The sequence below is a fragment of the Petromyzon marinus genome, chromosome 1 (assembly GCF_048934315.1).
Source record: "Petromyzon marinus isolate PM22_M1 ecotype Great Lakes invasive population chromosome 1, UKy_Petmar_22M1.pri1.0, whole genome shotgun sequence".
Lineage (NCBI taxonomy): Eukaryota > Metazoa > Chordata > Hyperoartia > Petromyzontiformes > Petromyzontidae > Petromyzon > Petromyzon marinus.
The window spans coordinates 31267506-31292291 of record NC_133667.1 but is presented as its reverse complement, the minus strand read 5'-3'; the positions used below and the strand labels follow the sequence as shown (position 1 = coordinate 31292291).

Below are 24786 nucleotides of genomic sequence, written 5' to 3'. Positions count from 1 at the left end.
AAATGAATTATTGCTGTGGCATGGAATAGATATGACATTAATCACAATCTGCATCATTGCACCACCAGTAAATGAGAAAGCGATCATGGAAATGGCTATCTTTAGGGAGGAAAACAGCCAACGCTCACAACGCTTTCTAAATTTTCTATTGGCGCAAGTGAAATTAAATCCAGGTTTATAAAAACAGTATCGGCCATGGTGTAATGAAGACGTACATCAATGCCACATTGTTGCATTCCGTTCTCGCATAAACATCCCATCGGCCCCTCCAGCCAATCCTCAGTAACGCGTCTGTGCCCTCCTGCTTCCTTGGCACAGTCCCCCTGTCACCACTTTTTATTCTCGTAGTTTGAGGGGAGGGGCAGTGGTAACAGGGGGTGGGGGGTCGGGGTCCGAGGGGAGCTGCATTGGGGAGTGAACGCAGGCTGGGTGGTGGTGGTGGGGTTATGGGGGTGTGCGGAAGGATAGTTTTTGGGGGGGGTGGGGCGGGCGGGCATTGTGGAAGGGAATGTGGGGGGGGGGGGGACACCCAGGCCGCCCCGTGGGTCGATACAGTGGGGGAGCGAAGGACAAGCGTGTCGTTGGGGCTGGGGAGCTGTCGTCGCCTGGCATGTCGTTACACGCGGCAAGCCCTGCGTCACCCGCCCCGTGTCCTCTCGGTTTCATTTAACCGACGCTTGGCAGCCGCCTCGACAGCCCAACCAATCCCCGGGTATGCAGCGCCAGGAGTGCCATTTCCATTTTTACTTACTCAATAATTTATATTTCAGTTTATAGTATCAATGTGGTAGGAGGCCGAAGGAAAACAAAACATGAATTAAAAACTCAACCTGTTTGGGCCCAATTAACCCATCGTGCCGTTACAGTGTTCCCCACTTCACCCTCATTGTGAAACTAATCAGAGGATGCGGGAAGAGACGCAGAGAGAAAGAGCACAAGACAGACTGGGAGAGAGAGACACACGCACATGGAGGGGGTGGGGAGGCGGGGGAGAGCGATTTACGTATTTGCCAACCGTGGCCACGTGTCAGTCACACTGGCAAGCAAAACCGTGCGCCTCCCAACCATCTCACAGCCAAAGGATAAAATAAAATCAGAATAAAGGTCGTACACAGTACAGTAAATAAAAATATACAAATAATGTTCTCATTCACAGTACTCTGTGTATATGTACACACACCGAGTTATAGAGCACATTGTATTCGAACATTAATAATTCACAGACCTTGTCATTCCACTGTAGGATGAAAGCCTCTCCCCAGTCCATGTGGTCATAGCGGTTGTTTGACCACACTTTACCATACTGGTCAGTGTGGGTTGGTGAAGAGGTGCGGAATGTAGGGGATAGGGGGCAAGTGGCCCAGGACCAATGCAGATATCAATCGCCACTGGTGTTATCCATGGCTGAGAATCAAACCCAAGTCACTGGGTTGATAGCATAGTGCACTAACCATCAAACCGCATTTCCCCTTCATATCCACTGTACACCGTATTGCTTTGTTCCCCAGGTCACCCTTGTAAAAGAGACATCTCACAACAGGCCCTTGCCTGGTTTAAACACAGTATATAGATGAATATTTTATTATTAAACGTTTTATTTTGCCAGGTAAGGCCCACTGAGCTATATAGTTCTTTTTCAGAAGCGACCTAGCCACAAATTATAGATAGCTCAAGAAAGTGGCTTATGTGGAATTTATATCAACAGCCAAATGCTCTTAAAATCATGTATCTAAATGTGGAGGGAAAAACCGGAGGACCTGAAGAAAAATCCGAACAACCACTGGGAGGGAGAACATGCAAACTCAAAATATACCGGGGTTAGTCAGGATCGCACCCACATCCTCCTGTATAGCAGGCGAGGTACTGAACATCTCGCCACCATATGTTTAATTTGACTGGTCTTCATAGGGCTTGAACTCCTTTAATTTACCAAACATACAGTATTGGCCATGTGAGTGGCTAATTGAGCATCTATATATGCTATGTATGATTGTATAATTTGTATGCTGTATGCATTTTTAACTTAACGCTTACATTAGAGAAGCGGTTGGAAACATTTACAGCATTTGGGCATGAATGTCATGTTGCTGGTTTGACTAGATTAAAAATAAGTAATATTTAAAAATGCTTTTTTTTTTAAATACGCTTTAATGAAATGCACCGTACTCGTAATGGCAGAACTCCACGACTCCAGGAAGTGGCCGCAAAGCTTGGCATAACGTCAGGGGCCGTGGTGATTTACAGCCAAAAATGTTTAAAAACATTCATAGAATATAGTATTGTCATCAGTATGACATAAGTATATCAAGTTTGCAGTCGATACCACATTGAGAAGTGGGTTACAATTTAGTTACAAGATTTGATGATACGACAACAACAACAACAACAGTGAGTTAAATAAAAGCGTGTAATAACAACGGAACGAATTATACATTTCAACTACAGATGTTTTTTTTGCTATTCTGCGGTTGAGTAGATATTAATATAAAACGTTTAAATGAAAAAGCATAAAAAAACCCTAAAAAATTACACATCTACATCGTTTTCCTGCTAGGTATTCTTCCAAATTAGGGCTGAACGATTTGTGGAAAATATCAAATTGCGATTTTTCTGACAGATATTGCGATTTGCTTTGCGATTACATTTTTTAAAGTCAAGCTTCAGTTCAATATTCACTGTGTAATAGATTTAAAACGTGATGGAGCATTACCACATGATACTATCAAAATATGAACTGCTCTATATATTCTAATGCAGGGATGAGAACTTAAAATATATGAATTGCTTCCAACATGAATTTATTTAAAAAATAGAACAATCAAACATATAACAATTGTTAAGTTAAATAAAGAAAGTTATAATAATAAAAAATAAATCAATTCCAATAAGTAATAGGACTTTTCAAATTGCAAAAAATCACAGCCTTTGCGATTTGCTAATCTCATTGTTTCAAATTGCGATTTCGATTTGAAATCGATTAATCGTTCAGCCCTATTCCAAATTTAGTAGATATATGCCAGGCACGTTTAATCTGTTGATATAAATGTGGCTTTTGTATAATTAAGACATTCAATTAAACGACTGCAAATTATTATGAGCATATTACAGCAAAATTGTCGGGGTTTGGGATTTGCATTTTCCTATAATTTATTCATGACTTGCGAGAATAAAATACAAAATTTCCTTTTATAGCTACACAGTAATGTAAGCGCAGATCTCAGAAACCGGGTCTTGACAAGAGCTGAGGGGTGCTGCAGAGGAAAGCACTGGGGTCATATCCTCTTGGCTTTTAAAATTAAAATGAGTCGATGTACACTGTGCACTGTAAATGGCAAACCTGACTGTGGCTGCTTCGTTACCCATGACAAACCATCATCACTTTCAAGGGCAGAAGCAAACCCTGCTCTTCTAAGTGTTCCCATCATGCCAGGCCCAGCAAGTTGAAGCATAATGATGATCAGTTTCCGCAAGTTCGAGGTTCAAAACCTTGGACCCATGCATTGGGCTCATAATTGCAAGGTCAGAAGTTCAATCGCTGTCAGGTGGTCTCAGGCCATTATGCCTTCAGGGTCAATAAAACGAGAAACATCTGCTAAACCAGCAGCACCATCTGTTGAAACTGAAGTCAACAGCGACTGTCTTATGTATTGTTGCACTTCTTTCGCACCATATGGAGCCAACCGTGCTATAGCACGGTGATTATAGCTTTCAATGTGTTTTTTAAATGTCCTGTGTTTTTCGAAATTATGTCCAACGTCTGGGAGCTTCATCAGAGCGCCCAGTACATGGAGTGAAACGTCAAAACATCTCGAACATCCCATCGTACAACCAGCAAACACAGAGCCATACAAAACAAACACGAAAACCTATGCTGCAGGACAGAAATTCCTGTCATAAGAACACGGATTTTTCACCACTTAATAATAGGGTTTTTTCCCCTTTTCACTACTTGTTAAGGACCTCCACTGCCAATGAAACGAAATGTCCCCAAGCCTCATTTGAGAGTACGCAGACGCTTTGACTTGACTCTCAAATTATTACCCAGCGTCTTCGTACTGTAAATCATTTGTTGCTATAACAACAATGACCAATACAGGATTAAAAAAACATAACGATCAAGCTGTGTTATTAAGAAAATTAATCCCAGCTTATTGTTTCAGATGGGCATTACTGAGTGCTGCATCCAAGGCTCCGGGCAGCACTCGATGAGCTAGAGTGGGGGTGGAGGGCCGGAGAGTGGGTTGTTATTCACGTTAATAGGCTAATGATGCTTATGGGCAGCAGGTGCAAAACCTAATTGTTTACTTCATGTCGATTATGATTCCACAAGAAAATCCTTGAACTGGGAGGTAGGAAGCCCGAAGCTGAATGGATGATTTTTTTATGATTTTTGTTGATTTTTTTCTAGTGGCGAGTTATTGTGGCTGTACACTCGAGTAAGAGACACGCCCAATTTGCGCAGTCAATTCTATGACTCCCGTAAATGCACAACCCTTTTTTGTCAATTCACTGGTGGATGAGGGCCTAACCATGCTGAGGTGTCGTTAGGGTTATTGAACCACAATTCACTACGCTGGTCAGTGTGCGCTGCCAAAAGTCAACGAACATAGACGTGGTAATACCGTACAGTACAACAAAAAAAATTTCTGCATGCTCTCCACTGCTCATAACGTAGCACCACTGTAGCCTGTAACACTCAATTCATAGATATGATCGCCCATCCATGCACTATACAGGTTCAACGTCGATTCGTTTCAAGATCTGATGAGATTGGGTGCATGACAGGTGATTTGGCCACAGGAATTACTCTGGTATCTCCACATGTATTTTTGCAGCCTGATGTGTTCTTTTTAACCCTGCAACATTACCACTCACTAGAGATAATGGAGTTCCACTAGCACAATCAAAAATCCTATCATTTATAAGTTACACATATACATGTAATACATTATTCATGTTCTTCTGCACAATATAACAGATAATGAATCTCAATAGACTCAACTGATTAAATAAAGGAAATCAATCAATGCATAATTTGTGTCCTAAATTGACGGGTTAGGGCAATTGAGCGCACGCCTGAGCAGTACCTCACACCCCAAATCTGTGGAAATATAAGGTCACTATTAGAGTAAAATTATAATTTCATAGCAATTTGGTCCTTATCTAGTTAGTTATTAACTATCCATTCTCAATTTTAACAGATCAAATAAAACCTCGGTTGAACACTTAAAAAAATGAAAAACTTCTAAATGTTTCACACGAATCAGCAGGATTTAAAAAACCATGGTGCTCTACTTTAACTTCGGGCCGCCAGAGTAATTTTAGTCACTGCTGGTGAATATTACATTTCATTGTCATAGTGTCCATGCACCACCTATTGGCCACTGCCAGTGTATGCAAGCACAACTGTGTTTTCAACAACGCCCTGTTGACAAGCTGTTAGTTTTAACTCCCACCCGCAGTAAATTATCAACCTAAATATGTCCTTCATCAAATTAAGGGTCAGTGCTGTACTGCACCAACACTGCAACCCCATTTTGGGTTGAAAGGTCAAGTTATTAAACTACGAAATTGGCAAAGGCAAGGTATTTTCATCAGCGGAGCTGCTGATACGGATATTAAATTCCCTCCCTCCGCAGACTTTAATGGGTAATTCACGAGCGATCTTATCAGCCGAGGAAAAAAACATAATTATAACTTTAATCAATAACATTAGCCTTGTTGGTTTTAACGTCCTACTGTATAGTGTGCTTTTCTCCAAAGCAAGTGGTGTGCTCGGGTGTCTGAGGGCATGCTATGCAAACAGCTTCTGCACACACATAGCTGGATATGTGATAACGTGCGCCAATGCAGACGTAAAACGATAAGAGCCGTTACATGACCTGCTACGGTAAACAGACACAAACAGACCTGGTCAAGAGTTTAGCAGCGGGCAGGTGCAGTGTATTATTGTGGCAAAGTGTCAACAATTATCTTGTTTGTCTTTTGGACAAACTAACCCAAACGCACGCGATATGTGCCGTGAGTCTACACTAATGATATAAACCAACAGGCATCATGACGTGGGTATGGCTCTGACACAAGCACACACATGTGACTGAAAAAACACCCAGAAGAACATTTCATTTAAATAATTTTATCCGTATGTTTTGATTTCCTGGAATTTATAAAAGATACATTACCTTCTTCACTTTAAACTGTCATGGGGTAAAATGTTTTTTGTGCCCAATCCCTTATGGCTGTGATATTTACCAATAACTCAAGGGGTATTGTGGGACCATTTATCTGACATTCAGCTCTAAAACATAAATTAATAACCGTGCCATGCTTTACATGCAGCTAGCGCTGTAAATAATTCGCTCTATTTGTTTATCTAAAGTAATGTCCTTAAATAAAGTTTACATACATATTTTGCTTCTGTAGGTGGATCATGTCTATGTATGTAATCGTATAATTTTTACTGTGGAATATTTATCTGTCGAATTCAGTTTTCATTGTAAAAGGCCCAACAAATATAACTGTGCTTACCGATTGGATTCCACGTACACATTTTGGCTGGCAATGTAATGCAAGGGTAACTGTGGTAGAGACAGATAGGCATTATCCTTCATTGATCCAGCAAAACACTGCCACGTATGTGCTGGTAACTAGCGGGTCACAGTCCATTGTATTCAATGTAAAACTTCTATACAACTGGCTTTAAATACCACCATTAGAAACATTTGTATGCATAAGGTACTTTGTAATGAAAAAGCGGTTAAATATTAAACTCATGGTAGGTTCCAATAGGTTAACTTAAAACACACACACACATTGTCTTGTTAAAACTGACAGACGGTTAAACACGGGATGACACAAACCGGCGCTAAAGCACATTTTTAGCTCAACAGGCATCTTACTTTATACAGTAATTCGAAATGCGAGGGGTTGGGGGGGAGGGGAATGAATGACGAACCGTACGAACAAGAGAATGGCATATAAGAGACCAGGCGAATTGGGGTGAAGTGAAAAGCAACAATGACTGCGTTGAAGCTAAGCAGTTGCCGGAACACTGAACGAACACTGCAACCGCTGCTCGCTTCGTGAGAGTAAACCCGGCCTGCAGAACTCAATTTCGCCTCCGCCGCCACCGTGATGCGCGCACACAGATATTCTTTCGCATCAGCATGGCTCGCGGCACATTTGTATTCAAGCAAAAGGGACACACTAATAGGCGGCCTCTAACAACAATGCAAACAAGCGGCTCAAAACCATCACCTGGGCCGCATGAAACAATTTAAGCCTATGTCAACAGCAATTTGTCATGCTATTTACAGTACCAATATTGACTCGCGGTCCACGGCTGGGCAATGGGCCCAAGCATTCGTTGCTCTGTTTGGTTAACATTACAGACAGCAGCAGAGCAGCCTGTCCAAACAAAGGCTTAGGAGTCAACAAGGCATTGTTACCAGGCTAAACATGTTTGCCTTTGGCCAACTCCCATCTATGTCAACACTCTCAAAACAAATGTGGTTCACCTTTAAAATTTCTTGCCCATAAACTTAAAGTCTAACATCGGCAGTTCGCATCATTTTGCTTAAGGTGTAGATTGCGAAACCGGTTGTTTTCAAATCAAACCGCCAATAGTCAGCTTTGACGTAAATTTAGCTGTTTTTTTGTAATGTGTATTTAATTTCTGCTTTACTTAACTTAAAGGAAAGCAAATAAAGGTTTATCATTGGTCAAATACACCTACAAAATACACTGCACGATAAAATGGACTCCTGTGAATTTTAAGAAATTCCAGATATTAGTTGCCAACATCTTACAAATGTTTATATAAACATACCTTTATATAAATACTGACTGGTTCACCCTACAATGCTGACATGAGAATTTCATCCCCAGCCACATACCATCAATTTTATAACAAGGCATACACGCCTGAGCTTGCTCAGTTGGGAATTTCATCCACTGGCAACATTTCACTTTGTCAGTATTTGCATAAAAATGCTGATAAAGGGACTGGAATACAGAGTCCAAAATGGATGCCATAACTGTCAGGCTATACAGCAACTTTGAAGAAAGAAAAACATGCGTGCCTGCACACAAGCCAACCATGATGTTGTAATAATTTAGTAAAGCTTGGGTGAAGAGTTAAAGAGTTATTTACAAAGATAGCCTGATTGTGTACAAGAACAGACATTAGAATATGAAAAAGGCCACGGTGGGCAAAAGGGAGAGATTAAAACAAAATACACCAACATAATTCTAATTACGCTTCCAGTCTGGGTTTTGGTGTTTCGGATACGGGGGAAAAAAGAACAAGTGGAGATTTTCTCGGCAGGTGGGGAACTAAGTTGTTTGGGAAAGTGGATGAGTGTTGGCAAGTGTGGGTGGGTTAGAGACGGAGTGCAGCGATGTCCCTCCAGAGCAGTGACCGGTTGGGATAAATTAAACCGCCATCTAATAATCTGTTTCCCCCCACCATCAATTACATCCGCATCTGTGGATGCTACACCAAAAATTCTGGATGGGTACATACATGACAATATGCATATTTTATTCACTGATATTTGATTATGTATCTACTTGCATTTTTGTTATTGCATGTAATCCTTGTGTTAATTAAGCAGTTTTTGTTTCGCCTATAACTGGGTATTCCTTGCAAAAAACACAAGAAATCTAATTTGTGGGGCGTGCATCAATTACTTTTATTTGAAATAGTTATTAAAAATAAAGAATCCAGGTTTGTAGCCTAGTGGTTGGCGTGATTGCCGCTGTGGTGGCTTTAAATGGGGTCCACTCAGATTTGATTCATGCAGCTGCAAGGTAATACCGCAGGAAATCACTAAAGTTTAAGTTCTGGCTGTTAAGTGAGTTTTAAACACCAATTGGCATTTACAAGAGCCAGCCTTTGCCACCCAAGTCTTATTGTTAAAATCATAAGCTCATGTAAGCTCTAATGAGAAAAAAAACACTTAATTTCATCAAAATTGTTTTACTAGTTTAATGGAAATGAATGTATCTATTAATATTACCCGATGTTCTTATACGTATTTGACTCCCCTCTTCTTTCGATTCCCTTCTCATTCCTCTGGCAATATTGCATTTTTAGGATGAATATTGAAAGTGCAAAACCGAAATCATAAAACCTAATACAAGTCAATCCCTCTACCTGCCCAAGCAAACCCAGAAAAGTGGAAGGAGAGGCTGGAAGCAGAAGAGCAAACTGGAAATGCAACTCACCATCTTAAGCTGCATCTCAGCTTGCTGCATGGCATCCTTTACACCGGTGTCTTCTCCCATGCCGCCCTCTGGCTCCACGGCACTGCTGCTCCCCAGAAAGATGCTCAGCTCGGTGCTGTAATGCAGGACGCCCGTGTTGAGTGCAGCAAAGTGATGCCCCATGCATCGCAGACATGCGGCACGCACCACAGTCTGGAGGGATTGAATAATCATCATCGTCAAACATCATCATCATAATCTGTATGTAAAAACCAATTCAAAGACAATTGATACAAACATCTCTTTTGCAAGGGAGACCCAGGTGCAAAAGAGATATTTTCTGCAACACAGACTCAATATAAATTTAAAGAAACAACTCGTTTAAGGGCTGTAAACTGCTTTACCATCATAATAATCAACAATCACAATTAACTGAAAAACATATACAGTATAAGCTACCGTTGTAGGCAGTGGCACTTATTTAGAAATGATGTCAATGATGGTAGTGAAACATTTCCATCTTGTGGTTATGCATATCCAATGCAACAGTTGAAATCTTTTCAAAAGTTGTTGAACCAAATGGGATGTGTATGTCCTCAGTGAACGGTTTAAGATAATTAATGTTTGAAATATAACGATTTTCTTTCATGAAATGTAATCATGACAAAATAGATAATTTTTATTCTTGAAATAACCTTTTTGTTTATATTTTGGACCCCCGTGTTAGAACAATGCTCACATTTACGATTTAGATTTACATAGCGTCTAAATGCGATTATGTCTGAAGATGTTGGACATTACAGGAGATTTACAACCACAACTCTAACAATCACAAAAAAAGTTCCTCAGGACCAGTCGATGTCTGTGTCATTTTTGACAAAGTGAATTAATGTTCAAAAGTTCCCATGAGAATGTTTCTGCAACCAATAGGCAACTTAAAAAAATAAATGTATTAAATATAAGCCTTCAGCCTGTCCAACTTTTTATCTCCTACTACCTTCGGCTTGTAGCCCTGGACAAGCCAAAATGTATTTGTTGAGCTGTGCAGCAAAAAATAATAATCTCAAAGTACGATTTAAAAAAGAAAAATATTGAAACAAGGCTTTTTTCCAATGCTTGAAAAAGACCTAATAAAATTCATACAAGACAGGTGTTAATAGAATTAACTTTTAGAACCATATGAAACAAAGTTATACTCAGCCTGCCATAAGAGGAAACAAAACAATCGACCTCCCAGATGTTTTTTTCTACATAAAACACTCCTTTACATGGCCCATTGCTGCAAGCGCCTCATGGGCTGATGAGCAAGGGTAGCACATAAATAAAACATCTCGCCTCAGCTCGTGCCAATCGGCTGTCTATTGGATTACACACCCACAAAAATATGTATACAAAACATATATTGAAGAGCACTTGGGAGCATATGATCATTAGCCCTCCTTTCCCTGTACATGTGTGTCTCTGCTTCCAAACACGCAACCACCATCTAGCCCCTCTTTGTTAACATTCTCGCGATGCATTGGGTTTACGACAGCTTTAGCTGGCAACGGAACACCAACCCGTTCACACCATGCAAAACATTTTTTTTCTCAAGTCTGAGAGCGTGAAACATGCGGAATGGACAGAGGCTAAGCAGAGTGCCCTGGCCCATGCAATGGCAATGGGTCACGTTCCCTGGCTAAACGCTGCTGTAAATTTCACAGGAATGACAATGCTCTCCATTGTCTCTGTCCTGCAGGAGGCATTTTCATTTTCTGGCAACCCAATAGGAATAACCATAAAAAAATTGGAAAACGTAGGTGCTTAAACATTTACGAAAAACATGTCCTAAAAATGGGACACTTTTTTTCAAGTGTCATCTGTCTACCATATGCACCAGCGCAATCCATTATGCAATGTGTAGCGTCAGAGTTACAGTTATGGATCTGAATCTCAGAAACGTTACAAATGAGCGTGGGCCATTCGGTCCATCTAGCTCGTTGGGGCAGGAAACCACAGACAAACGAAATGGCAGCTAGACACCAGTGCCAACGATTGCCTAACTTCTGTCGTCTGCCAGTAGGGATCTTTAACGTCCACTGTTAAAACAGACAGCGCATATTGTTTTACGGTTAACACACCCGCAGTATGATTCAGGGCAGCTGTTGGATTCAAAACATAAAACTCTACAACAAGCGGGGAATGCGTGACCGTTAGGTCATGTTTCTTTAAGTGGTTAAAGATCACCTGAACATCACCTGTCTTCTAATCTTCACGCCACTGCTGTTACATAACACTCTGCTCTCAAATTAAATTTGTTCCATTTACCTTCAACCTTCCATCAAGTTTAGCACTAACGGAAATCTTTACTTCAACTCTACTGCTTCAAATGCCTAAATGAACATTTATGTTCTCGATACCTCGTATATTTAACTACCGTGTTTGCTTCCATAAATATGTGATAGTCTTTCCTTATTTTCGCTGCACTCATTATAAAGACAGACAATTATTTGGACTTTGAAGCTCTAAACACAATAGTGCACTGCATCTTCCCACGGCTGGCACTTTGAGACCAGCGTAACACCTGTTTGCCATTTGTTAATGCAGTCCATTTGATGTTGTACGTCGATAATGCCACACGCGGTTACTCGTTGTTGCTTTATATAACCAATCCCAAACGAAGCGTGTTGGGCGACACTAAAAAACACTTAATCAAAAACGAGGTCACGAGGACACGCACAGAATGTAGGAGACTCCACTCAAGTGTCCGGCTTTAACGCACCCACTGGCCCTGACAACGCACCTGCCACGCAGACCACACTGTCAGTTGAGCCAGTGATGATGGCAGGAAATTCACGTGATACGCACAGTACCCTACATGCGTCACAACCTCCGCACGGCGAAAATGCCACTATCTGGTCCAGGTTTTTTTTATGCGTCCCCAGCCATACAGAACCAAGAGCATCCTTCTAAAGGAAAATACTCCTGTTCCATTCCCACTCATCCACGACCCTGCCTTAAGACTCGAGGCCATGACGGTTGGAGACAAGTGGGCCTGAATATCAGCCAAGAGGGCCCCCACACTCTCCGGTTACAAGTCGCTCCGACGTAACTGCTGACGTGAATGGAGACACTTTCTCAGGTCGTGGCAGCGTGTTGTAACTCATCTCCAGTTATTTGTGCTGCTCTAAATTTCACACCATTGCCCAGACCAGCCTGATTCCCCCGTGTGCTTTTTAGCACCAGATGCATTCCACTCTCGATGATTTATAGGGCAGCCCTTTAGGGTAAACAATGCCATAAAGAGTCTTTTTACCCTGCAAGACATGGTGTAATTATAGCCAAAGCATTGAAGGTGTCATTTGGCAATCTGGTGCATATTCAGCAAAATCTGCCGAGAGAGCCAGAGGTAAACGTTAAAGAAAGAATTAAAAGGGTTGTGCAGCAATTGACATTTACAGGAACTTGTATGCATTATTAGACTGGTATCTAATGTTCACAATCTCAAAATATCAGTAAAATAACATATGTTGCATCATAATATAGACATCTTAATACCAACATTAATCTGTTCAAGTATTACATGTGTTAATGATGACGAACCATTTTGGATGGTGAAATTATTATAAAAAAAATTTAAACATTAAATTCGATCAGAAAACCAACCAGACCTGGTGCTACTTAATCAAATTTGAATAGGAATGAGCCATTATTAGGTAATCGTGAACCCCAAGCATACCAAGACGATTTATGCCCACAATTGTCATGCCAGGGAACTGATTTCCTGATCATGAGGTCAAATGGCAAGGATGCAATTCTGAAAGCTTCGAATAGAGGTCGCTCCTACATTCTTTGACCCTACAATGGGAGATATTTTAGACTATGAGAGGTGCAACAGTATCCGTTCATCGATTAATAATTTCCTAAGCTCACAAAACAGGCGTTGAATAGTACACATAAAAATCTATGTTCTTCAAATGGGTATGTTATATGTTATGGCTGAATGCGACCCCTGTAGCCACTAGTGGCCACTAAATTCAAAACAATGCTTTAGAACTTTTTTATTTCATCATTACCCCAAATGGTAACAATCTATCGAAGCCTCGGGAGAGTGAATCATTATACCTCTGGCAAGTAAAGCAGTAATCATTATTCAAACTACATTTTCAGAAGAGATTTCCACTAATATCTAAGAAGCATATCTTTAGATAAGCAGGCGCCTAAATATTAATTACTAAACTATTGGCATATAGCATTCTGTTAAATGGTTTAGGTGTGTGCCACTCATTGCGCAAATGCCATACAGGTGTCATGTATCACCACATTCAGTTCATTTTGCGTTTCATCAATCATCGGCGTCACCACAGGTGGTAACGTGGGGTACGATTAAGATTTTGACTTAAAACTTTCGTGACTGCAGGAATTAAAATTCTTGGTTCTTTCGGTAAAGTCATGTAGATAGAAAATAAAAATAAATAAAAATATTACAAATAAAAGCAAAAAAACCACGGCGTATCGTGACTTTACCAAAAGAACCAAAAATATGGTTGCTAAGCTTGTGGCTTTACAGAGATTAAGTATAACAGTTGCAGCATTTGCAAAGATGGGTTTTGACAGTATTTTTAGTTAATTATCATAATAATTATATTTATATAGCAACCTTCATACAGGATCTGGAAGCGCTGTACAAGACAGCAGCAGCAAACGCTGAGCAAAAAAAAAAATACTTGTGAAAACAATAAATGAATGCTAAATTACATTTACTGAATTAACTAAAAGTTAACTAAAAGAATAAACATAAGTGTATAAATACGTTTTGAGACGTGTGGGAAAATGTCAGAGATCCTGAGATCTCGTGGAAGAGCGTCCCAGAGACTGTGGGCTCCATGGCAACATCTCGGTTGCCCATTGACTTAAACCCCTTACAGTGAGGGAAAAAAGTATTTGATCCCCTGCTGATCTTGTACGTTTGCCCACTGACAAAGAAATGATCAGTCTATAATTTTAATGGTAGGTTTATTTGAACAGTGAGAGACAGAATAACAACAAAATCCAGAAAAACGCATGTCAAAAATGTTATAAATTGATTTGCATTTTAATGAGGGAAATAAGTATTTGACCCCCTCTCAATCAGAAAGATTTCTGGCTCCCAGGTGTCTTTTATACAGGTAACGAGCTGAGATTAGGAGCACACTCTTAAAGGGAGTGCTCCTAATCTCAGCTTGTTACCTGTATAAAAGACACCTGTCCACAGAAGCAACCAATCATTCAGATTCCAAACTCTCCACCATGGCCAAGACCAAAGAGCTCTCCAAGGATGTCAGGGACAAGATTGTAGACCTACACAAGGCTGGAATGGGCTACAAGACCATTGCCAAGCAGCTTGGTGAGAAGGGGACAACAGTTGGTACGATTATTCGCAAATGGAAGAAACACAAAAGAACTGTCAATCTCCCTCGGCCTGGGGCTCCATGCAAGATCTCACCTCATGGAGTTGCAATGATCATGAGAACGGTGAGGAATCAGCCCAGAACTACACGGGAGGATCTTGTCAATGATCTCGAGGCAGCTTGGACCATAGTCACCAAGAAAACAATTGGTAACACACTACGCCGTGAAGGACTGAAATCCTGCAGCGCCCGCAAGGTGGCTCAAGAAGAAGCACATTAAGGTCCTGGAGTGGCCTAGCCAGTCTCCAGACCTTAATCCCATAGAAAATCTGTGGAGGGAGCTGAAGGTTCGAGTTGCCAAACGTCAGCCTCGAAACCTTAATGACTTGGAGAAGATCTGCAAAGAGGAGTGGGACAAAATCCCTCCTGAGATGTATGCAAACCTGGTGGCCAACTACAAGAAACGTCTCACCCCTGTGATTACCAACAAGCGTTTTGCCACCCAGTACTAAGTCATGTTTTGCAGAGGGGTCAAATACTTATTTCCCTCATTAAAATGCAAATCAATTTATAACATTTTTGACATGCGTTTTTCTGGATTTTTGTTGTTGTTATTCTGTCTCTCACTGTTCAAATAAATCTACCATTAAAATTATAGACTGATCATTTCTTTGTCAGTGGGCAAACGTACAAAATCAGCAGGGGATCAAATACTTTTTTTCCCTCACTGTATTAGTAATGTTTTTTAAACAACCTGGAATTGTAGTGGTAATATAAAAGCAATCAATGATGCATAATGTTCTGGGTGTAGTATAGCTGACTCATGATGCAATGCACGAACATTTAATATTTAACAACACTAATCACGTAAAAATTGATTTTGTACATATTAAAAATGTTTTCATCACTTGATTACTGCCACGGTTTTATTTATGAATTAGTTTACTCTCATTGTATTCATCAACTCATCTCTGAATGTAACCATCAGGCAACAATTGATATTTTAATTATTACAAAAGAAAGAAATAACTGTGGCTCCTTAGCTCGTCAAAAATTACTGCCACTTCAAAGGTTTTTTATTTCTTCACAGCTCACCGGTTAAACCTGGCATTGTATTGAAAAGCCAGAATTTTCCAAATTAATGCAGCACGATTAACGGCCAAACGGCATGGATGAGAAAAACATCTGCCGTCATTATGCACTACTGTTTGTTAAGCCAGCTTAGCAAACACCCCCCCCCCCACCCACAGCACTACCTCCTACTCATTAGTGACGACACAATGGTCTCCCACCAGGCACTGCTGGCGACACGTCAAAGAGAGTGTGAATCGAGACGCATGCAGGGGGGTCCAACACATCACCCTCACCGCACCGCTCGCTTGAGCGTGTCTGGTGGGGGCCCCATGGCACACGAGTCAGGGAAACGGGGACCTCCGAGTCGCACATGAAGTGGCCCCCAGGGGAGCTGGCTGGGCCCAGCCAGTGCCCGTTGCCAGGCAGAGGAGCGGATGCAAAGCCGCCCGGTTTGGAACCCCCCTCGTGGAGGCCAGGGATAGCACTCAGCAGAGTTAGCAGCTCAACGGGTGACGCGTTGTTGCAAGGGCTACCTTTGTACAGTATTGTCTCCATTGTGTCTTGCATGGAAGCGTGAATTCACGACAAACAAATAAGCAAATAGCTCTCATATCGAAGATACTTACTTCAACGAACTGTGTCTGTGAAATGTGATTATTTCAGGCTGACTAAATTAATTTGAAACTCTTCTAAAGAAGAAAAGACAATAAAGCTTACAATTGTGCCATTATGACACACTACTTATGTCATTGTGATGTCACTGACATGCGCTTTCATGTCAATGCAGTGGAAACACTTAAATCAGTTGAACATCTTGTTTTCTCATTATTAGGCTGGTTTCAAACAGCTTGAGACACACAGCCTAGTTCCGTACCAAGAAAATGAGCATTAATAAAGAATTAAAGCTTTCGTGACTGCATAAATTCCTCATTGGTTTTTTCGGTAAAGTCACGTATGTAGAAATACCATAATTTATTTTAATATAATTTTAATATAATTTTATGGTATTTCTACATACGTGACTTTACCGAAAAAACCAATGAGTAAAATGATCATTGTTTGTCTTTTTGGGTTACATCCGTCTTAAAGAAACGAATGAGCATCCGCATTGGTAATGATGTGCATTGAGATTTGCTTTATAATGAATTTTTTTTTTTAATAATCCAAATCTGTTAATGATGAAAATTGTAATCTCAAGCACACCGCATTAATGTTTATGCGATACGAATGACGCTGTATTGATCACTAAGTGTGTATGTATGTTGAACTTCTTTTGCACCGTATGTAGCCAACAGTGCTAATTAGGTGTGGGGGAAGGACAACAAACAAAACACAAAAACACTTCTAAAGCAATTGAGTTTTCAATCTACATTTAAAAGTGCATAGCTCCAGTGGCTTCCTAGATATCAGAAGGAAGAGCGTTCCAGACGGCCGTAGAAGTGCATATAAAAGCATGCGATGCAGTGACCATCTTTGTTCGATGGCTAGCCAAATGCTGCTGCGAGGATGACCGGAGTTTGTGTGATGGTTTATGCTCTTGACAAGAGAAGCAAAGTATTGTGGTTCATTTGTGGCAAGCACTTTGTGTGGAATGAGCGCAACCTTATACGTAATGTATTCTTTCAGCAACCTGAAGCCAAAGCAGCTTGGAAGCCAACGACTAAGGTGCTCGCACTTTGCATTATTTCTGATTTGAGCATCCATGCAACTGCCATGCTTCCTTTGTTAATAGTCAGCAGCACTAACGCTTTCAAATAAACAAGGATGCACGTGAACTGCATGTAATTAAATTAGTGAAATAAAAACCTGCACAGGCAGGGCATGTGACCTTTCTTCCAAAATAACAGTCCCATTAGCAGCTGAGCACCAATACTATCTGGAAATCTGAGCACAACATGTACCACAGATTTTGGGGCACATAGGAGAAGGAAGATAAGGTTTCTTCATTTTATAAAGTTAAATACCAGTGCGTTAAATTTCAAACTAACATGACACTGTGATGCTGTACATAATGCAAGGTCATTCTTTTTTTGTTTTTCAGGCATTTTATGTGAAAATTTAAATAATACTATATCATTTGTTTTTCTAAAAATATATATATATTAAAAAACTCATTACAAAACTAAGTGATAAATTATTACTTGATCTGAATAGTCATCTTTACATGTAAAAAATAAATTCACAGCCGTTATGTCAATCCACTGCTGGATGAAGGCCTCACCATGTCATATTGGTCATTGCGGCTGTTTAACAATACTTCACAACACATATCGGGGGAGAAAATATTACATGGATCATAAACTTGGAAACAACGATTAAACCGTTAAAAAAAAGACTAATATTATGAATAATATTGGTCGCGAAAGCCTACGTGTTAAACAGACTAAATACAAGTCTATGCTTAGACTTACAGTACTCAGTTCGACAAAAAAAGTGCACAGATTGAAAAGCAAACAAGAACCTGAGAATTCACACCTACTTTCAAATGGACGTGGGTAGAATATTTACCAGAAGCAATGATAATCTCAAAACAAAAGTGTTGAGATAGCATTTGAGAGGGGGAACAAATCAAAAAGGAATCGCGAATGGGGAGACTGAAGCATACAATCAGATCAAATGTCATAGTAAAATTAACTGCTGCTACACAAATCACTCACGTTGTCATCTACATGGAAAGTTTTTTTTTATACAGCTGTGTATCTATGTTGAACTTCTTGAGCACTGTATGTAGTGAACCATGCTAATCGGAGGTGGGGGAAGGACAATAAACTAAACACAAAAGCAGTTCTAAAGAAATAGAGCTGTCAATCTATATTTAAAAGTGCATAGATCCAGTGGCTTCCTAATATCTGAAGAGCGTTCCAGATGATCGCAGAAGCGCATCCGAAAGCGTGCACGATGCAGTGACCGTCTTTGTTCGATGGTTAGCCAAAAGCTGCTGCTGTGAAGATGATAGTCACACTGCTGGAAGGGCGAAATAAGCCAAAATGGCACACCGTGGGCTACAAATGGACGGCTGACGAAATGCTTCAGCTATTTTGATTTAAAGCTTTCGTGACTGCAGGGATTCATATTCTTGGTTCTTTCGGTAACGTCACGTAGAAGGGAAACAATAAAACAATTAAAAAAATATAAAACAATAAAATTCTCACATGACTTTACCGAAAGAACCAAGAATGCTTCAGCTATTGTAAAAGCGCAGGGGGGTAAGCTCTGCACATCCCTTTGGGAACTCAGGGCAAGGGACTTCAACTGCAGGGGTCATTGCAGGGGTTTGAGAACTGGGTGATGTGGAGTGGCGCACCACCCACCTGCCTCGGCCATTCAGCAGACGGGGACAGCAGGGAAACTAAATGTTCCCTTTCATGTATAATTCAAGCACCGTACAGAATTTAGAAATGTTGGATACTACATATCTGAGTGAGTAATCTAGCAATCACATATGATATCCGTTATGTAAGACAAAAACACCATTTACTTAAAACGGTCAATATAAAATTGGCATGTTAGGAGACAAATTACTTACTTTAAACACATACACTCCATTTTAAATACTATATACAATCGAAAAAAGTTAATCCAATAAGTATATCATTAAACCTTTGTGGCTTTACTTTGTCAGCAGCCCCAATAAGCATCAAGGTGATACTATTAATCTCACATGCTACTTAGCCTTGAAACAAGTCATTTTAGGCATCTAACCACAAGATCTAAACTAGCTTCAGTGGGGGATTAATGATCATACTGCAGAGCAACAAGTGACTAAGCTTTGATGTTTTAATTCAGAAAAAAATGTAAAAGAAAAAACAACCCCAGTTTAACATTTCCCATCAATTTCTCCAATTTAAATTTTTCGCAAAAGCAGGTTGGAGTTCTTTTAGAAAACAAAACTTGATAGTGAAAATCAACGTACCAATGTCCCTAAAGCGGAACGTTTCCAATCAGTGCCCATTACCTGCTATAATATTTGGATTAGAAACGTGCACATTGACAAATAACACGGATCAAATGCTGAAAAGTGCGCAAAGCATGGAGAATTGCAGCTGTAAAAAGAAAGCGGAGTCCAATAAATCACCCTGGAAGGAACACTCGCTTGAGCGTGTCAGGGGGTGGGGGGGCCCCACGGCACACGAATCAGGGAAACGGGGACCTCTGAATCGCACATAAAGACATGTTGACTTTTAAGAGAAGCAAGTCAGCTTGAGCCAGACACATTGGGAGAACACAAGGTTCCCCTGATTAGCATGGTTGGCTACGTACGAAAGAAGTTCAACATACGCACAAGGTGGCCGATGGTCGAGCCTAACGACCTAGGCAACCCAATTTGGGAACAAGCCCAAGAGAATGACCACTGCAGAGATGGAACGACAAGATCCAGGAGCCACATTAACTGTTGCATCATGAAACTGAGGGATGGTCACAGCTTGGGGATGCCTTCATCCAGCAGTGGCTAGCTATGCTCTTGCTGCTGTTGGGAATGTTACAAGGCCTATAAGTTATTGTTCATAATAACGAATAATAATTATATTGTTTATCCTGGAAAGCCTCACCGAGTCTTCAGACTGTTTCAAAAGGATGGTGTATTGCACCCCTCCAAGATCAAGAGATGCCAAATTGAGCACCTCATCCCCCTCCCCTTGATAATGTGGAGCAGGTGCATTAATAATGACATGATTCTTGTAAAGGACATCAAGCCCACTCTGAACCTATTTCCTTGCTAACATCAAACATTGCACACCACTCTCAATAAGAGGGGACCATCACATGCCGGTATTATGGCCTAGATCTCCATTTAAAATTGTCAGTGATGTTTGTATTTTTTCGGTGCTTTCGAAATGCAGAGATCTCGTAAATTAGTCAGAATGTTGGCTGATGAAGGAACCTGGAAGATTTGTATCATTAAAAAACTGCAAAAGACGTAACATTAGTTTTAAAAATCCCCAAGAACCACTCTGCCATATTAGTCGTGCCCTAAACATTACTCCAAAAAACCTTGGTATTAGTGCAGCCCTGGCTCTTAATGTTATCTATTACTCAACAGCGTAGCCCACAGCAACAGCTCACCACTGAAACTCCACCTCGATGCTTTTATATAATCACAGAGTAGTCCTCTTATCGAAAGTCAATTGCAAGGCTTGAGTTCGTGGCAATATATTCCAGTTTGTATACCAAATAATTTCATTGGGGAGTTTTGTCGGTCCCCAATTATAACAGACATCCATGGTTTAAAACAAATTTGCGGGATGAAATTTGTAAGTATTTTATTATAGTTAACATGATTTATGATTTAAAAAAAACTATTTTAAAATAAAAAAATGTGTTCTCTGATTTTAATCATTGAACCAAAACAAATCTTCACATGTATTTAATAAAGAAATGTTTCACATTATGTACTCAGTTGCTAGTGTTTACATCATGAGCTATTTTTTTCTCATACCATCTCTTTTGTTGTGAGGTCAATATTGATATATCATAATATTCCTCAGGCATTTGATTTTGTACCACCCTTCCTGCTTTTGTCAAAGGATTTACCAACCAGTTTCCTGATGCTGTCAGCCATTCTCACTTTGTTACCACCTTTCCTCTCTCCTCCACCCTTCCCCTCTGTAATAATTATTTCTAGAAGTGTTCGCATCATTGTACATAATGTGGGCAAACATTTTTTTATATTCGATATTCAATTAATGTATTTGCAGGCGAGTGAGCTGCCACCGATAGCTTTTCATGCCAAAGTCTACGTGCTGTTACAGATGGATAGCCATTATATAATTTATCTAATACAGAGGGGAGGGGCTGTTCTACAAATTCAATGTCCACTCAATGAATGGTGATATTACTATTTCCAAGAATGTTCAAAACATTGGCGATCTCAATGATCCAGGACTTTCTTTCTTTCCTCTCATCTGTCAACTTTACCTCCATTTGTACACAATATATTATAACCACAATTTCCTGAGCACATCTACTGATGAGATTCATATTCTTGCTTTAGACGCTTTCTCGCATTCACTCCTGAAAACTCCCTTTTCTAAGACTTCCCCAAATCCATTACCACAAAACTTCAGAAATACCAAAATAATGCAGATGAAAGCAAATGTAATTCCACTTTCTGCATAAGGGAGTTCTGTGGCCTGCCTGCTACAGAAGAGAGTACTGCAGATTAGGGCACAACTATAGAATCCACCAGTTACTGAGGAGTTAACCATATCTGTATGTATGCATGTTTAATTTATTTTGCACCATATGCAGCCAACTGTGCTACCTGTTATCTACAGACCACAAAGGGGAGGCCGCATCTGTAATCTACCTACTAGAGAACAGATAGCAGCTTAATGTTCTATCTACTACAGAGCAGAGGTGACTATAACTGTGATCTGCCTGCTGCAGGGAAGAGAAAAGCTGTAATCTACCTGCTGCAGAGGCGAGAGTGGCTCTTGCCAAGCAGTCTCGCTTGACAGCATGCGCGCGTGGGATTCCCGCAGCGCCAGGAGCCTGCGCAGGGCCACATCTTCGGGCAGCGCCACGGCCGGCCGCTGCTCCCCTCTCTCACAGCCACTCACAAAGCGCACGGCTCCCGGTGGCAACTGCGTGCCTGCTCGATCGATCAGAAGCAGACAGCATCACCACTATCAACGTGAATACTGCCTTAAAATTGAAAGTGTTAAGCTTGCGAGGCGTGCTCACATTGTTAAATGTGAGTATGAACGGCAAAATAAAACGTTTCTTTTTGAATGGAGATTATTTACGGTTACAAACCATTTACAACAAAGAAAAAAAATTCGAGTTCATATTTTTACCCAGCCATAATCGTTCACAATGACTGTTATAATGCATTTCACTGCATGAATGTTTACTTGACAAACTCGTATTTTTTATATTTTCCATGTTTGTAAGTGCGTACCTGCCGCCATCAGTTTCGCGCTGTCAGGCAAAATGTTAAGCAGGACCGAGAGGCGATTCCAGAGGTTTTGGGAGCTCTGTGGTGAAAGAGGAATTCAACGACACATGAATTAGGCTTCAACAATCAGGTGTTAAGGAAAGCTTTTCAACGGAATGTTAAAATCCATTTTAACGTCAAAGTAGACACCTGCATTTAGAAACAACTAAAGATTATGGCTGTTTACACAAATTCCACAAACATTTCCGCCACGCGGCATCGTGGGAGAGCGTTCCTCACCGGTGCGCATGTGCGCACAATGTCTGGGTTAATCCGCAGCCAGTCAAGGAACACTTTGACAGAGGGCAGGAGCCCTTCGCGGCACAGGATGTCCAGCGTCTCGTCCGTGGTTCTCTCTCGCAGCGGCCCTCGCTCGCCCTCACTGGGTGTGCTGCGCGTCTCCTCCGACGACACACTTCCATTTGCTGCACCTATTTTAAGTGAGAGTGGGGTCAATAGTAGACATGTAAGAGTTTCCCCACACCCCCCTCCCAGCGATCCAATGAATAATTGTTATGATTCGGAGGGTCGGGATTCCATTCAACAATAGATTTGTTTTCTTGCTATTACAAATTTTTTTGTATTTAAAATTGTTTGATATCTCGTCCATGAAGTGTTTTTCTCCAAGTCATTGCAATGATTCTATGCATAATTTGTGAGCCAATGAATTGATATTAATAGGTGAATTTAAACATTGTTAAAAATGTATAGTCAGTGGTCACCAAGGGTGTGAAAATAATGGGATATCCCTGCCAGGTTAGCTCAGGTTACCTTGTGCTGCTAAAAAGTGATGTAAATATCCAAATGTGTTAAATTTAGGACACTAAACAATTGTATCAGAGTATTTGGGAATATGCCAACAAATACATATTTACCTGTATTCAAGTCTGCCAGAGTGCCGTTTTGTTCTTGGAAAAAATAAAACAAAACAAATTACTTTCTTAGAATTTCACTGGTGCTATCAAAGGATGCCAAAGTGCTGTAAACTTGAACTTAATCCTCTTTAAAGTTACTTATCTTCAGAAACCAATTGCTTGAAAAGTTGATATTAGCATAGCCACTTACCATTGTCAATGGGCCGGATGTCCTCGCCATTTTCGCTGGGCTTAACGGCCTCCACAGTGGGTACCGGGAGTGGCTGTGAATCTTGCGCAGGCTGCGACACAGTGCTGGGTTCAAAGGCGGGTGCCAGCCTGTAGCTGCGCCTAGACTGGAACATCTGCAGGCTGCTTGCGATCGTGCCCAAGTTCACTTCCTCTGTTGCCGTCAGTGCCCCGTTTTGCGCCACTGTATCTGACCATTGCAATGCACAGGGTGAAGGGAAGATGGGTTAGGCAATTTATCGATATTCAATTCATAACACGGCCTTTAAAGGGGAAGTATATAACAGGCAATGTTTGAGGCAATAGCCCTTCATAGCAAATATGGAGAAATTATAGAAAATGAGTAAAACATTTTATTTGAGAGCCTCTACATCTCCCAACCATGTCAATAGACAATTAATACATCTTTTAACACTCTGTAAGGCATGGCGCCATCACTTTCACAACATTTCACCACCTGTAGAGAATAAATCAGTAGCGTATCTAAAAATATATCACCCTGTATAATAAACAAGGTGCAATATATATGATGGAAATGTCATTTTTATTAGCTCTTCCAGTGCCGCTAATCGTCAGCATTTTGGAATAGTGATGTAATTACAAAAAGAGAACATTCATGCATGTGTCAGACAAACTATGAATAATGCGTTATTACACAATTTTAGTACTATATTTAAATGATAAAAGGGCATTGTGTGTGCTCAAGGGATGATGTGGGTGTGTAACATTTGCTATTCTTCTTTCTTGTTATACAATACCTCGTGCTAACTGCTGGGTGTTAAGTCTCTTTGTGCCGAGTGGCACGAACAAGGCTGTGGGGCACTAATCTATTACAAAACAAAACTGTTTAGGTTAAATAACCTATAACTATAACATTCCCATTAATGATATTTTGTGTTAATTATTTACGCTGTTTAAGATTGGTTGAACAAATATATTTTGCCAGGGAGGAGTGGGTGAACCCTGATGGAGAGGTATGGTAATAAAGCTTCAGAATTAAGATGTTGCAATTTTTTATGGTTAGATATGGGTGATGACACGAACACACTGTTCAACATTATCAGCACTGACCTATTCACTACTGGAAACGAATGCT

The 24786-nt window shown here is 40.6% G+C and overlaps 1 protein-coding gene across 5 annotated transcripts in view; it reads right to left on the bottom strand.

Moving 5' to 3' along the window:
- SMG5 (SMG5 nonsense mediated mRNA decay factor) overlaps window positions 1-24786 on the bottom strand; it is a 72431-nt gene that overhangs the window by 33642 nt on the left and 14003 nt on the right. For 4 of the 5 annotated variants that reach the window (XM_032949180.2, XM_032949190.2, XM_032949207.2 and 1 more), the window contains exons 14-19: window positions 23653-23880; window positions 23463-23495; window positions 22828-23018; window positions 22552-22627; window positions 22061-22242; window positions 9229-9420 (exon numbers count right to left, since the gene is read on the bottom strand). In XM_032949180.2, the coding sequence (XP_032805071.1) occupies window positions 9229-9420; window positions 22061-22242; window positions 22552-22627; window positions 22828-23018; window positions 23463-23495; window positions 23653-23880 (902 nt within the window). The remainder of the gene's footprint in view (window positions 1-9228; window positions 9421-22060; window positions 22243-22551; window positions 22628-22827; window positions 23019-23462; window positions 23496-23652; window positions 23881-24786) is intronic. The other variant, XM_032949199.2, reaches the window with a different exon arrangement.